Source organism: Heterodontus francisci, chromosome 8 (genome assembly GCF_036365525.1).
Source record: "Heterodontus francisci isolate sHetFra1 chromosome 8, sHetFra1.hap1, whole genome shotgun sequence".
Classification (NCBI taxonomy): domain Eukaryota; kingdom Metazoa; phylum Chordata; class Chondrichthyes; order Heterodontiformes; family Heterodontidae; genus Heterodontus; species Heterodontus francisci.
In genome coordinates, this window is record NC_090378.1 from 113861982 (window position 1) to 113877718 (window position 15737).

General features: G+C 46.6%; 1 protein-coding gene across 4 annotated transcripts in view; it reads right to left on the reverse strand.

Annotated features, from left to right (window-relative positions):
- The window catches only part of LOC137373083 (nucleus accumbens-associated protein 1-like), a 76173-nt gene that overhangs the window by 12300 nt on the left and 48136 nt on the right, over positions 1 to 15737 (reverse strand). For all 4 annotated transcript variants that reach the window (XM_068037940.1, XM_068037944.1, XM_068037942.1 and 1 more), the window contains exons 3-4: positions 6555 to 6728; positions 2416 to 2521 (exon numbers count right to left, since the gene is read on the reverse strand). In XM_068037940.1, the coding sequence (XP_067894041.1) occupies positions 2416 to 2521; positions 6555 to 6728 (280 nt within the window). The remainder of the gene's footprint in view (positions 1 to 2415; positions 2522 to 6554; positions 6729 to 15737) is intronic.

A 15737-nucleotide genomic window follows, 5' to 3' on the forward strand; every position in this document is an offset into this window, starting at 1 on the left:
CATCTCCAACAAGACAGAATCTAACCTCTCCCCTTGACATTCAACGGCATTACCATCGCTGAATCCCCCACTATCAACATCCTGGGGGTTACCATTGACCAGAAATTGAACTGGACCAGCCATAGAAATACCATGGCTCCAAGAGCAGGTCAGAGGCTAGGAATCCTGCAGCAAGTAACTCACCTCCTGTCTCCCCAGTGCCTGTCCACCATCTACAGGGCACAAGTCAGGAGTGTGATGGAATACTCTCCACTTGCCTGGATGGGTGCAGCTCCAACAACACTCAAGAAACCGACACCATCCAGGGCAAAGCAGCCCACTTGATTGACACCCCATCCACATCACCCAAGTGAACAATCTGGATTCAATGGGTTGTGCCACCCAGACTGAATGAAACACACAGCGGATTCCATCATCAAACACATCAATCTGGGTAAATTGATGCCTGCTCCCTTCTGGGCTCTGCACCCAGCACCCTACTGCCCGTGCCTCACACACACCATGTCTGATGTTGTGAATTTCCCTCCCCCCTCCCCCAGGCTACATCATCTCCTCCCGTCACTTCCTGAGCTGTGCAAATCTCCAACCACCACCTTCCTCGCACCACCAAATTAGGCTTTGCCCAACCTCTCCACTCAATCTGCTCCGTTTGCCCTCCCATTGTGCAGCAATATTGTGGGTGCTACCCCGGCAATGGTGCAATAATGGCTGAGGAACACAGCTGAACAGTCAATGTGCAATTACACAAGTATGTGAAGCTTCATGCTGTGTGTGGTGAAAATTGGAACTCCTATCTTTCATGTTGCAGCTAAGCTGGAGACTGTCAGCTTGGATTGATATAAATTGAAAGACAAGGAACAGTCAAACATTGGAGAACAACCAGACTCTGAGCTTCTCTCAGACTTCTTGTCCTTACCTACTGTAGGATTTAGGATTTTTTGGTACCTGCTCTTAAGTAGGAATCAATAAGGCATGCAGAGTGGAAACTGTCCTGGTACACTCGCCAGAAACTGTGCAACGGAGAAAGAATGGATTTGAAACTTGGATTAGCAAGGGGAAAGTTGCATAAGAGAACATGATGGGCTAAAGTTATGAACAGCAAATGAAGGATACCTCGCACAGCCAATCACTATCAATGCAAAATTACAAGCAGACCAATTTGGAATGGACAGCTGACCGAAGAATGGAGCCACTGTGGCAAAGGATAAATGGAACTTGACCAAAATCACAGAACATGCTGCATCTGCTTTGCTGCAGTGAAAATGAGGGAATTTTGCAGACTAATTGCTGGCTTGCTGCTTTCCTCAAAGACAATACTTGTTCAAAACTCTAATACTGTTGACACTGGAAATCTGAAATAAAAACAGAAAATGCTGGAAATACTCAGCAGGTCAGACAGCATCTGTTCTGACAAAAAGTATCGACATGAAACATTAACTCTTGTTTGCTCTCCACAGATACTGCCAGACTTGCTGAGTATTTCCAGTACTTTGTTTTTATTTCTTACCGACAACTCACTGTACTTCCAAAGGACAATGAGTGCCAACGAGAGATTAGCAGAGAATAACAAAGAACAGCTGCTTTGCTGAACTCAGAGAGAAAATGAAGAAAAGCAGGAGCAAGCTTTTCTCCCAGGAACAGAGAGCAGATATAAAAACACAGGCTTGCAATGGTTTCTAGAACATCACAAGTAGCAGTCAAAGATGAAGTCAGCAGTAAAACATTAACCCTCTCATCCCCCAAAACACAGGCACTGATCACCCTGAGTTTCCAGTTGGATAAAGTTGTACGGCATCTTCAACTGGAAAACTGTCGCATCTTAATGTCAATAATTAATTATTTAGAAAAAAACATTCTAAGATGTCTCAGTTTTTTGGTTGATTCTTTCCTATCATACCCTAAAGAGTTACAATTCCTGGTAATCTTTTTAATTGTCGTGAAGCCCCAAAACCAATGAATGGTTTTTAAATGTATTCTTTGTACAGCAGACTTGCCAACTTGCCCTTAATATTTGAACATTACTCTCCTGAACACTGCTGCAAGAAAAAATCCTAGAACAAGAATGACAGACATTAAAAAAAACTGTTTCAACTTTCAGTTATAAAAATACTGGAGACAGGGAGAAAGGTTGTTTCACTGACGGTCAAGATTAATCCAATCAGGTAACAAAGAGTCTGTTGCCTGTCCAATTGGCTGTGGGAAGGCAATGCGCCCAGAGGACATACCAATGGCGGGAGTGTGGGGCAGACAGTCATGTGATGAAACCTCCTGGAATAGATACAAGCAGAGTTGGCAATCCTACTGTGGAGTGACAAACGTTTCCTGTAAAAGCTCACAGTTCAGCCAGTGTCTGGTTGCAGTTACACCTGCTGAGCTGTCCCAGGCCCAGCAAACTTCCCAGACCATGCAACTTACCGATCAAAAAACGCAGCCAGCAGCCTCCGAAGCAAAACTTTGTGTCTTGTCCCCGCACAGATGTGACAGTTCATCAGCTGAGCTCGTGTGATGTACACACTTGTACCTGTAGGCTCAATGGCAGCAAGAACTAGCAGTCAGCAGTGTATTTTCAGCGTGCCCTCCCTTCCCCCTTCCTCTCCAGAAGCTCCAGTTGGGATACAGTCCACACAAGGTAGGGCAAACCCTCCACTAGCTCACCTGTGGTCACTCATAGGCCATACCGGACAGTCACATTGGCTATAAATAAAAAACAGAAAGTACTGGAAATACTCAGCAGGCCTGGTATCATCTGTGGAGAGAGAAACACAGTTATCGTTTCAGGTCTATGACTCTGATGGAGTTCCGATGAAAGGTCACAGACCTGAAACGTTAACTCTGTTTCTCTCTCCACAGACGATGCCAGGCCTGCTGAGTATTATCAGCACTTTCTGATTTAATTTCAGATTTCCATCATTTGCAATATTTTGCTTTTATTTTAGTCACATTGGCTATGCAACTGCATGACATCATCTGAAAACACAGCATCAGTTTTCACATGGCCCTGAAGATACCCAGCTCAACCTCATCATCACCTCTCTCAACCCCCTCATTGTCTCTAAATTGTCAGACTGCTTCGCCGACAAGAAGTACTGGAGGAGCAGAAATTTCCTCCAACTAAATATTTGTGAGCCCGAAGTCACTGTCTTCAGTCCCCGCTACAAAATCCGTTCCCTACCTACTGACTCCATCTTTCTCCCTGCCCCAACTGTCTGACGCTGAACCAAACTGTTCACAACCCTGGTATCAGATTTGACCCCGCTGTGAACTTCCAACCACATAACCACGTCATCACTAAGACTGCCTATTTCCACCTCCGTAACATCATTCTTCTCCGTCCCTGCCTCAGCTCATCTGCTGCTGGAATCCTCATTCAGACCTTCATGACCTCTAGACATGACTTTTCCAACACACGCCTGGCTGGCCTCCCTCCTGCCAACTTCTGCAAACGTGAGGTCATCCAAACCTCTGCTGCCAATGTCCTAACTCACACCAAGTCCCGTTGCCCTATCACCCCTGTGCTCGCTGGCCGACATTGGCTCCTACTCAAGCAACACCTCGATTTTAAAATTCTCATCCTTGCTTTCCAATCCGTCCACGGTCTCGCCCCTCCCTATGCCTGTCACCTCCTCCAGCCCCACAACCCTCCGAGATCTCTGCTCTCCTCCAATTCTGGCCTCTTGACCATCCCCGATTTTAGTCGCTCCACCATTGGCAGCGTGCCTTCAGCTGCTTGGGCCCTAAACTCTGGAATTCCTTCCCTAAACCTCTCTACCTCTCTCTCCTCCTTTGAGAGGCTCCTTAAATCTATCACTTCAACCAGGTTCTTGGTCACCTGCCCTAATATCGTCTTATGTGGCTCAGTGACAAATGTTTGTTTGATAATGCTCACTCTGGGTTAGTACAGTTTGGCCTGGTTCACTCTGAATTAGTATAGTTTGATCTGGTTGACTCTGGGTTAGGATGGTTAGGCCTGGTTCACACTCGGTTAGTATGGTTTGACTTGGCCCTCTCTGGGTTAGTACGGTTTGACCTGGCCCTCTCTGGGTTAGTATGGTTGGGCCTGGTTCACTCTGGGATAGTATTCTTTCACCTGGCCCTCTCTGGGTTAGTATGGTTGGGCCCGGTTGACTCTGGGTTAGTATGGTTTGACCTGGTTCACTCTGGGTTAGTATGGTTTGACCTGGTACACTCTGGGTTAGTACGGTTTGATCTGGTTGACACTGGATTAGTATGGTTTGGCCTGGTTCACTCTGGGTTAGTATGTTTTGACCCAGTCCTCTTTGGGTTAGTATGGTTTGACCTGGTTCACTCTGGGTTAGTATGGTTTGACCTGGTTCACTCTGGGTTAGTATGGTTTGACCCAGTCCTCTTTGGGTTAGTACGGTTTGACCTGGTACACCCTGGGTTAGTACTGTTTGATCTGGTTGACTCTGGGTTAGTATGGTTTGACCTGGTTGACTCTGGGTTAGTATGGTTTGACCTGGTTCACTCTGGGTTAGTATGGTTTGAACCAGTCCTCTTTGGGTTAGTATGGTTTGGCCTGGTTCACTCTGGGTTAGTATGGTTTGACCTGGTTGACTCTGGGTTAGTATGGTTTGACCTGGTTCACTCTGGGTTAGTATGGTTTGACCTGGTTCACTCTGGGTTAGTATTGTTAGACCCAGTCCTCTTTGGGTTAGTATGGTTTGGCCTGGCTCACTCTGTGTTAGTATGGTTTGACCCAGTCCTCTCTGGGTTAGTATGGGTTGACCTGGTAAACTCTGGGTTGGTACGGTTTGACTCAGTCCTCTCTAGCTTAGTATGGTTTGACCTGGTTGACTCTGGGTTAGTATGGTTTGACCTGGTTCACTCTGGGTTAGTACTGTTTGATCTGGTTGACTCTGGGTTAGTATGTTTTGGCCTGGTTCACTCTGGGTTAGTATGGTTTGACCTGGTTTACTCTGGGTTAGTATTGTTTGACCCAGTCCTCTTTGGGTTAGCATGGTTTGGCCTGGCTCACTCTGGGTTAGTATGGTTTGGCCTGTTTCACTTTGGGTTAGTATTGTTTGACCCAGTCCTCTTTGGGTTAGTATGGTTTGGCCTGGCTCACTCTGGGTTAGTATGGTTTGGCCTGTTTCACTTTGGGTTAGTATGGTTTGACCTGGTTCACTCTGGGTTAGTATGGTTTGACCTGGTTCACCCTGGGTTAGTATGGTTTGGCCTGTTTCACTCTGGGTTAGTATGGTTTGGCCTGTTTCACTCTGGGTTAGTATTGTTTGACCCAGTCCTCTTTGGGTTAGTATGGTTTGGCCTGGCTCACTCTGGGTTAGTATGGTTTGGCCTGTTTCACTTTGGGTTAGTATGGTTTGACCTGGTTCACTCTGGGTTAGTATGGTTTGGCCCGTTTCACTCTGGGTTAGTATGGTTTGGCCTGTTTCACTCTGGGTTAGTATGTTTTGACCCAGTCCTCTTTGGGTTAGTATGGTTTGACCTGGTTCACTCTGGGTTAGTATGGTTTGGCCTGTTTCACTTTGGGTTAGTATGGTTTGACCTGGTTCACTCTGGGTTAGTATGGTTTGGCCTGTTTTACTCTGGGTTAGTATGGTTTGGCCTGTTTCACTCTGGGTTAGTATGTTTTGACCCAGTCCTCTTTGGGTTAGTATGGTTTGACCTGGTTCACTCTGGGTTAGTATGGTTTGGCCTGTTTCACTTTGGGTTAATATGGTTTGACCTGGTTCACTCTGGGTTAGTATGTTTTGACCCAGTCCTCTTTGGGTTAGTATGGTTTGACCTGGTTCACTCTGGGTTAGTATGGTTTGGCCTGTTTCACTTTGGGTTAGTATGGTTTGACCTGGTTGACTCTGGGTTAGTATGGTTTGACCTGGTTCACTCTGGGTTAGTATTGTTTGACCCAGTCCTCTTTGGGTTAGTATGGTTTGGCCTGGCTCACTCTGGGTTAGTATGGTTTGACCCAGTCCTTTCTGGGTTAGTACGGTTTGTCCCAGTCCTCACTGGGTTAGTATGGTTTGACCCAGTCCTTTCTGGGTTAGTACGGTTTGTCCCAGTCCTCACTGGGTGAGTACGGTTTGACCCCGTCCTCACTGGGTGAGTACGGTTTGACCCAGTCCTCACTGGGTTAGTACGGTTTGACCCAGTCCTCACTGGGTTAGTACGGTTTGACCCAGTCCTTTCTGGGTTAGTACGGTTTGTCCCAGTCCTCACTGGGTTAGTACGGTTTGACCCAGTCCTCACTGGGTTAGTACGGTTTGACCTCGTCCTTTCTGGGTTAGTACGGTTTGTCCCAGTCCTCACTGGGTGAGTACAGTTTGACCCAGTCCTCACTGGGTGAGTACGGTTTGACCCAGTCCTCACTGGGTGAGTACGGTTTGACCCAGTCCTTTCTGGGTTAGTACGGTTTGTCCCAGTCCTCACTGGGTGAGTACAGTTTGACCCAGTCCTCACTGGGTGAGTGCGGTTTGACCCAGTCCTCACTGGGTGAGTACAGTTTGACCTGTTTTCCATTGTGAGCCTCTGATGGGAGGGTTTGGTAGACGATGAACATGCGCTCTGCTGCTCACCTGTCACCAGCTCAAGTTTTTCCGATGGGTCCCCCTCCACATACAGTTTGGGGTGGCAGCGGTGCCCAATCTGATTGATCAGGTCAGCTGGCAGAACAGCCAGGTCATGCCGGATCCTCATCCTGGAACGTCCATCGACGTGATCAGGCAGTGCCTCCACCCTCTCTGGCGTTCCTAAAAGGACAAATCAAAAGTTGCGACAAAAAGTGATGCACTGCACCTTTGAGGTTACAAACAGCTGACAGCTGGTCCTGGGGAGTGACCAGCTCACCCAGTAACCACAGGTTAATCATTAAAAGGCATTCAGTCTCTAGGCACACACCACCACCCCATGGCGGCAAATAACAGTGATACCGTCCCTTTAAGAAAGCTCATGTCATGGGTGATGTATGAATATAGATTTGCTTTTACATTATTTTAATACTGTAGCAAGGCAGGACAGCTAATATAGCAATTACAGTGAAACCACCAGGAGGTCACCATTGGTTTGGCTGGTGTGCTGGGCAATTTTATCTTCTGAATGAAACGACACCTGGGATAAAAGCTTCAATTCAAGAAGAGCAAAGCTAGGATGGAAGGATGAAACCTTAGACAATGTAGCATGATATTAACCAGGACATGAGGCCTCTATCATTATATGTGCGATGACATAAGGGTAATAAAACACCTAACAAACCGAACCTCAGCAAGAATAACAATGAAAGCTTGAGTGTAAAATAGTATAAAGGACAGATGGAAAAAAAGTCATGTGGAAGCGTCAGCAAACTTCAAGGAGACTCACTGTGAACAACATTGGTGAGGTTTCACTCACTATGCCCAGGCTGTTCTGTATTCATGAGTTTCAAGACATAGGGCTGCCTGTACTGTGCTGTTTCTAGTCTTAGGATGAATGTTTTAAAACAATAATAACTGAAGCAAATTGTCAAACTTATTACTGTCACTTTAAAAATCCGTTATTTTAGAAAATTGCCAAAGGGCAGTAGATGCTTGGATTAGTCAGCACAATGATGCTCTGTCTCTATCCAAGGAAGCAAGGAAAGCGGCAAAAGAGCATAAAGAGCTGCAATATTACAGGAATAACATGCTCGAGGACAGGATGGAGTCTCCACAATCGAGCTTTATGTCAGGGAGCTTTGCCTGAAGAATGAGGAAGATGCCCAGAAATAAATATTTTTTTTTATTCATTCATGGGATGTGGGCGTCGCTGGCCAGGCCAGCATTTATTGCCCATCCCTCATTGCCCTTGAGAAGGTGGTGGTGAGCTGTCTTCTTGAACTGCTGCAGTCCATGTGGGGTAGGTACACCCACAGTGCTGTTCGGAAGGGAGTTCCAGGATTTTGACCCAGCGACAGTGAAGGAACGGCGATATAGTTCCAAGTCAGGATGGTGTGTGACTTGGAGGGGAACTTGCAGGTGGTGGTGTTCCCATGCATTTCTTGCCCTTGTCCTTCTAGTTGGTAGAAGTCGCAGGTTTGGAAGGTGCTGTCTAAGGAGCCTTGGTGCGTTGCTGCAGTGCATCTTGTAGATGGTACACACTGTTGCCACTGTGCATCGGTGGTGGAGGGAGTGAATATTTGTAGATGGGGTGCCAATCAATGGGGCTGCTTTGTCCTGGATGGTGTCGAGCTTCTTGAGTGTTGTTGGAACTGCACCCATCCAGGCAAGTGGAGAGTATTCCATCACACGCCTGACTTGTGCCTTGTAGATGGTGGACAGGCTTTGGGGAGTAGAGTTTAGGAATGAAAAAGGGACAGCCACATTGCTAGGTGTTTATTATAGACCCCCAGATAGTCAGCGGGAAATTGAGGAGCGAATATGTGCGCAATTTGCAGAGCTGTTTAAAAATAATAGGGTAATTATATTAGGTGATTTCAACTTTCCCAACATTAATTGGGATAGTCACCGTGTTAAGGGCTTAGATGGAGTGGAGTTCTTAAAATGTATACAGGACAACATTTTAGCTCAATATGTAGAGGATCCAACAAGGGAGGGTGCAGTGCTGGACCTAATTCTGGGGAATGAAGCCAGACAGGTGGTTGATGTGTTGGTGGGGGATCATTTTGGTGATAGCGACCACAACATGGTACAATTTAAGCTTGTTGTGGAGAAAGAAATAGACAAGTTGCTAAAAAAGCTTTTGGATTGGGGGAGAGCGAATTTTAGTAAAATAAGGCAGGATCTGGCCAAGGTAGACTGGAAAGAGTTACTTGTCGGGAAATCTACAGAAGAGCAGTGGGGGGCATTCAAAAAGGAAATGGGGAGGCTACAGGCCCAACATGTTCCCTCTAGGGTAACAGGTAGGAGCAACAAGCCCAGAGAACCATGGATGACCAGAAACATTCAGGATACGATGTGAAGGAAAAGAGAGGCTTTTAGCAAATACAAGGAGAGCAAATCAATGGAAGCATTAGTGGAGTACAGAAAGTGTAGGATGGAGCTTAAGAAAGCAATTAGGAGAGCAAAGAGGGGACATGAGAAAGCTCTGGCTGGTAAAAGTGGGGAAAATCCCAAGATATTCTATAAGTATATCAATGGGAAGAGGATAACCAGGGAAAGAGTAAGACCCATTAGGGACCAAGGGGGAAATTTGTGGGTGGAGCCAGAGAACATTGGTAGCGTGTTGAACGAATACTTCACATCTGTCTTCACCCAAGAGAATGAGGATGTAGATATGGAACTCAGAGAAACAGACTGTGAGGTTCTTGAGCAAATTGTCATAGGGAGTGACAAGGTATTGGAGGTTTTGGAAGGCTTAAAAGTGGACAAATCTCCAGGTCCGGACGATTTGTGCCCCAGGATGCTGTGCGAGGCGAGGGTGGAGATTGCAGGGGCTCTGACCCTAATTTTTAATTCCTCTCTGGCCACGGGGGAGGTGCCAGAGGACTGGAGAACAGCTAATGTGATCCCACTATTTAAGAAAGGTTGTAGAGATAAGCCAGGGAACTACAGACCAGTGAGTCTCACGTCAGTGGTAGGGAAACTATTGGAGAAAATTCTGAAGGAGAGAATCTATCTCCACTTGGAGAGGCAAAATTTGATTAGGAATAGTCAGCATGGCTTTATCAGAGGGAGGTCATGCCTAACAAATTTGATTGAATTTTTTCAGCATGTGACCAGGTGCGTAAATGAGGGTCGTGCAGTTGATGTAGTTTACATGGATTTCAGCAAAGCCTTTGACAAGGTCCCACATGGGAGACTTATCAAGAAAGCAAATGCACATGGGATACAGGGTAACTTGATAAGGTGGATTCAAAATTGGCTTAGCTGTAGGAGACAGAGAGCAACGACAGACGGCCATTTTAGTGACTGGAAGCGAGTGTCCAGTGGCGTACCACAGGGATCTGTGCTGGGTCCTCTATTGTTTGTCATTTATATAAACGAAAAAGATAACTATGTGGGGGGTAGGATTAGTAAGTTCACGGATGACACAAAGATTGGCCGAGTGGTTAACAGTGAGGTTGAGTGTCTTGGGTTACAGGAAGATATCGACGGGATGGTCAAATGGGCAGAAAAGTGGCAGGTGGAATTTAACCCTGAAAAGTGTGAGGTGATACACTTTGGAAGGAGTAATGTGACACGGAAGTATTCAATGAATGGCCTGATACTGGGAAGTTCCGAGGAACAAAGGGACCTTGGCGTGTTTGTCCATAGATCTCTGAAGGCAGAAGGGCAGGTTAATAGGGTGGTGAAAAAGGCATATTGGACACTTGCCTTTATCAATCGAGGCATAGATTATAAAAGCAGGGAGGTCATGTTGGAGTTGTATAGAACTTTGCTAAGGCCACAGCTGGAGCACTGTGTGCAATTCTGGTCACCACATTATAGGAAGGATGTGATTGCATTGGAGGGGGTGTAGAGGCGATTCACCAGGATGTTGCCTGGGATGGAACATTTAAGCTATGAAGAGAGGTTGGATAGGCTTGGGTTGTTTTCGCTGGAGCAGAGAAGACTGAGGGGTGGCCTGATCGAAGTGTACAAGATTATGAGGGGCATGGACAGGGTGGATAGGGAGCAGCTGTTCCCCTTAGTTGAAGGGTCAGTTATGAGGGGTCACAAGTTTAAGGTGAGGGGTGGGAGGTTTAAGGGGGATTTGAGGAAGAACTTTTTTACCCAGAGGGTGGTGACGGTCTGGAATGCCCTGCCTGGGAGGGTGATAGAGGCGGGTTGCTTCACATCCTTCAAAAAGTACCTGCATGAGCACTTGGCACGTCATAATATTAACAAGGCTATGGGCCAAGTGCTGGCAAATGGGATTAGGTAGACAGGTCAGGTGTCTTTAATGCATCGGTGCAGACTCGATGGGCCGAAGGGCCTCTTCTGCACTGTATTATTCTGTGATTCTCTGTGATTCGGAGTCAGGAGGTGAGTTATTTGCAGCAGGATTCCAAGCTTCTGACCTGCTCTTGTAGCCACGGTATTTATATGGCTACTCCAGTTCAGTTTCTGGTCAATGGTAGCCCCTAGGATGTTGATAGTGGGGGATTCAGCGATGGTAATGCCATTGAATGTCAAGGGGAGATGGTTAGATTCTCTCTTGTTGGAGATGGTCATTGCCTAACACTTGTGTGGTGCGAATGTTACCTGTCACTTATCAGCCCAAGCCTGGATATTGTCTTGCTGCATTTCTGCACGGACTGCTTCAGTATCTGAGGAGTCACGAATGGTGAACATTGTGCAATCAGCGAACATCCTCACTTCTGACCTTATGACTGAAGAAAGGTCATTGATGAAGCAGCTGAAGATGGTTGGGCCGAGGACACTACCCTGAGGAACTCCTGCAGTGATGTCCTGGAGCTGATGATTGACCTCCAACAACACAACCATCTTCCTTTGCACTAGGTATGACTCCAACCAGTGGAGGGTTTTCCCCCTGATTTCCATTGACCTCAGTTTTGCTAGGGCTCCTTGATGCCATATTCAGTCAAATGCTGCCTTGACGTCAAGGGCAGTCACTCTCACCTCACCTCTTGAGTTCAGCTCTTTTGTGCATGTTTGAACCAAGGCTGTAATGAGGTCAGGAACTGAGTGGCCCTAATGGAACCCAACCTGAGTGTCAGTGAGCAGGTTATTGCTTCGCAAATGCCGCTTGAAGGCACTGTTGATGACACAATCACTTTACTGATGATTGAGAATAGGCTGATGGGGCGGTAATTGGCGAGGTTGGAATTGTTCTGCTTTTTGTTTACAGGACATACCTGGGAAATTTTCCACATTGCAGGGTAGATGCCAGTGTTGTAGCTGTACTGGAACAGCTTAGCTTCATTCTTTTCCTTCATTCAACCTCCACACGCAAATAGGACGGATCCCAAAGCAGTGCAAACATGGCTGGCGGGGCTCTGGAGACCTATGTCTTCAAAGCCAGCCTGGAGTAGTCACACTGAGCCTTGCTGCCCTGAGCTGTCAAATCAAGCCAATAATGCTTTGTGAAAGTGACTAATCGTACCAGACTGCTGCCTTGAAACTGGGTTGCAAGAGGAATTCTCTACATGCTGGGCCAGGAAGTAGCTGGGGTGCAAGTAGTGCGAGCCCAAACCCACAGTGGAGGGCTAGGGCGAGCCCACATTGGAGGGACCTGCCCTCTGGAGATATATATAGGTTTCTTCAAAGTCTTGTTTAACCAACAATTGACTAACTAAGGTATGTTGCAATCCAGGCTGACACTCCAGTGCAGTAATGAGGGAGTGCTGCACTGTTGAAGGGGCCATCTTTCAGATAACACATTAAACCCGAGGCCCCTTCCTGCCTCTCAGATGGACATAAAAGATCTATTTCGAAGCAGAGCAAGGGAGTTCTCTCCGGTGTCCCGGCCAATATTTATCCCTCAACCCACATCACTGAAACTGATCACCTGGGCATTATCACATTGCTGTTTGTGGAATCTTGATGTGCGCAAATTGGCTGCTGCGTTTCCTACATTACAACAGTGACTACACTTCAAAAGTACTTCATTGGCTGTAAAATGCTTTGGGATGTCCTGAGGTTGTGAAAGGTAATATATAAATTAAAGTCCTTTCTTTATATTCTGTCCTTCAGTTACATCCATATAACAGTCCATAGCTTCTGTAGCAACCAACAAGAGGAATGAGCTGAGAACTGCACAGTCTATGTACCAGGTGGATCCACCATCAACGCAACGGCAAAATAATGAACATCCCTTAAAAAAAATTCAAGACGACAGGAATCCAACAAGCTCAAAGGTTCCCTCAGTCCCACAGAATTAAATTCAAATACAATATAGGGCTAAAAAAAGGAAATAGTTTTCAAAGACTCTTCATTAACTAGGAATCCTCCTTCCCTCCCTCCCTCCCTGGCCTCCCAATACCTCTCTACCACAGGCTGGTAACAAGTAAAACAACTGTGACTTGCACCTTGGAAGTTTGCAATGAGATCCTCAATTGACAGCATTTGCAAGGACAGAGAATAGTCAGCACATTACACCTTGGCCATGGAAACAGAGGGCAAAATCCTTCTCTTGAGCCTTGACCTTCAGCTTAAAAGGTTACCAAGGTCCTCTGAGGTCCACATCAACCCACGCCCAGCCCAGCCCAGCCCACTCCTTAATTAAGGATATCCAGCATGGATTTGTAAAAGGCAGATCATGCTTCACTAATCTAATTGAATTTTCTGATGAAGGAACAGAGAAGGTTGATGAAGAGAAAGCAATGGATGTTGTCTATATGGATTTTAAGAAAGTGTTTGATAAGGTATTACATAAAAGGCTGGTCAACAAAATTAAGGCTCTTGGAATAGGAGGGTTGGTGTCCAATTGGATAAAAAATTAGCTAATGACTCAATGCAGCAAGTGCTAGTAAATGGTTGTTTTTCAGACAGGAGGATGGTAGACAGTGGTGTTCCCCAAGGGTCAGTGCTGGAACCACTGCTTTTTTTGCTATATATAAATGACTTGGATCTTGAAATACAGAGTAAAATCTCAAAATTTGATGACGACACCAACTTGGAGGTGAGGCAAACAGTGAAGATGACATGAACTGCCTGCAACAGGACATAGATAGGGTGGCAAAATGAGCAGAGAGGTGAGACAGAATTTAATACTGACAATTGAGAGGCAATATATACTTAATGGCACAGTACTAAAGTGTGTGCAGGAACAGAGGGACCTGGGGGTGCATGTGCATCGATCATTGAAGGTGGCAGGACATATTGAGGGAGTGGTTAGCAAAGCATATGGGATCTTGGGCTACATAAATAGAGGCATTGAGTACAAAAGTAGGGAGGTTATGCTGACACTTTATAAGCACTGGTTAGGCCCCAACTAGAGGACTGCATTCAGTTCTGGTCACAACACTTTAGGAAGGATGTGAGGGTCCTTGAGAGGGTGCAGAGGAGAATGGTTCCGGGGATGAGGGATTTTAGTTGCAAGGTTAGGCTGGACAAGCTGGGTTTGTTCTCCTTAGAACAAAGTAGATTGAGGGAAGATTTAATAGAAGTGGACAAGATTATGACAGTCTTAGATAAGTTAGACAAGGAAAAACTGTTCCCATTAACGAATGGTACAGGGTCTCGGGGACACAGATTAAAAGTTTTGGGCAAAGGATGCAGGGGGAATATGTGGAAGCAACGACCTGGAACTCGCTGCTCACATGGTGGTGGAAGCGGAGATGATCAATGACTTCAATAGGAGGTTAAAAGACCACTTGAGGGAAATAGACTTGAACGGCTATGGGGATTGAGCAATGGCCTCCTTACTAACATCTGCAGTCCGTGTGAGGGAAGTACACCCACAGTGCTGTTAGGGAGTTCCAGGATTTTGACCCAGTGACAGTGAAGGAGCGGCGATATAGTTCCAAGTCAGGATGGTGTGTGACTTGGAGGGGAACTTGCAGGTGGTGGTGTTCCCATGCATCTGCTGCCCTTGTCCTTCTAGGTGGTGGAGGTCATGGGTTTGGAAGGTGCTGTCAAATGAGTCTTGGTGCGTTGCTGCAGTACCTCTTGTAGATGGTACACACTGCTGCCACTGTGCGTCGGTGGTGGAGGGAGTGAATGTTTGTAGATGGTGTGCCAATCAAGCGGGCTGCTTTGTCCTGGATGGTGTCGAGCTTCTTGAGTGTTGTTGGAGCTGCACTCATCCAGGCAAGTGGAGAGTATTGCATCACACTCCTGACTTGTGCCTTGTAGATGGTGGACAGGCTTTGGGGAGTCAGGAGGTGAGTTACTCACCTCAGGATTCCTAGCCTCTGACCTGCTCTTGCAGCCACGTTATTTATGTGCAGTTTCTGGTCAATGGTACCCTTAGGATGTTGATAGTGGGGGATTCAGCGATCGTAATGCCATTGAATGTCAAGTGGAGATGGTTAGATCCTCTCCTGTTGGAGATGGTCATTTCTTGGCACTTGTTACTTGCCAATTATCAGCCCAAGCCTGGATATTGTCCGGGTCTTGCTGCATTTCTACACGGACTGCTTCAGTATCTGAGGAGTCACGAATGGTGCTGAACATTGTGCAATCATCAGCGAATATCCCCACTTCTGACCTTATGATTGAAGGAAGGTCATTGATGAAGCAGCTGAAGATGGTTGGGCCTAGGCCACTACCCTGAGGAACTCCTGCAGTGATGTCCTGGAGCTGAGATGATTGACCTCCAACAGCTACAACCATCTTCCTTCGTGCTCGGTGCGACTCCAACTAGCGGAGAGTCCTCAACATCGACTCCGGACCCCATGACGTCATATGGCATCAGGTCAAACATGGGCAAGGAAACCTCCTGCTTATTACCACCTACTGACCCCCTCAGCTGATGTGTTAGTACTCCTCCATTTTGAATACCACCTGAAAGAAGCACTTAGGGTAGCAATGTCCATCACCAAGAGTGGCTCAGTAGCACCACTGCCGACCAAGCTGGCAGAGTCCTAAAGAGCTGCTGGGTCTGCAGCAGGTGGTGAGGGAACCAACAAGACGGAAAAACATACTTGACCTCGTCCTCACCAATCTGCCTGTCACAGATGCGTCTGCCCACTACAGTATTGGTAGAGGTGACTACCACACAGTCCTTGTGGAGACGAAGTCCTGTCTTCACATTAAGGATACCCACCATCATGTTCTGTGGCACTACTATCGTGTTAATTGGGATAGATTTTTAAAAAAAATTTCAAACAGATCGAAACCGGGCATCCGTGAGGCACTGTGGATCATCAGCAGCAGCAGAATTGTATTCAACCACAATCT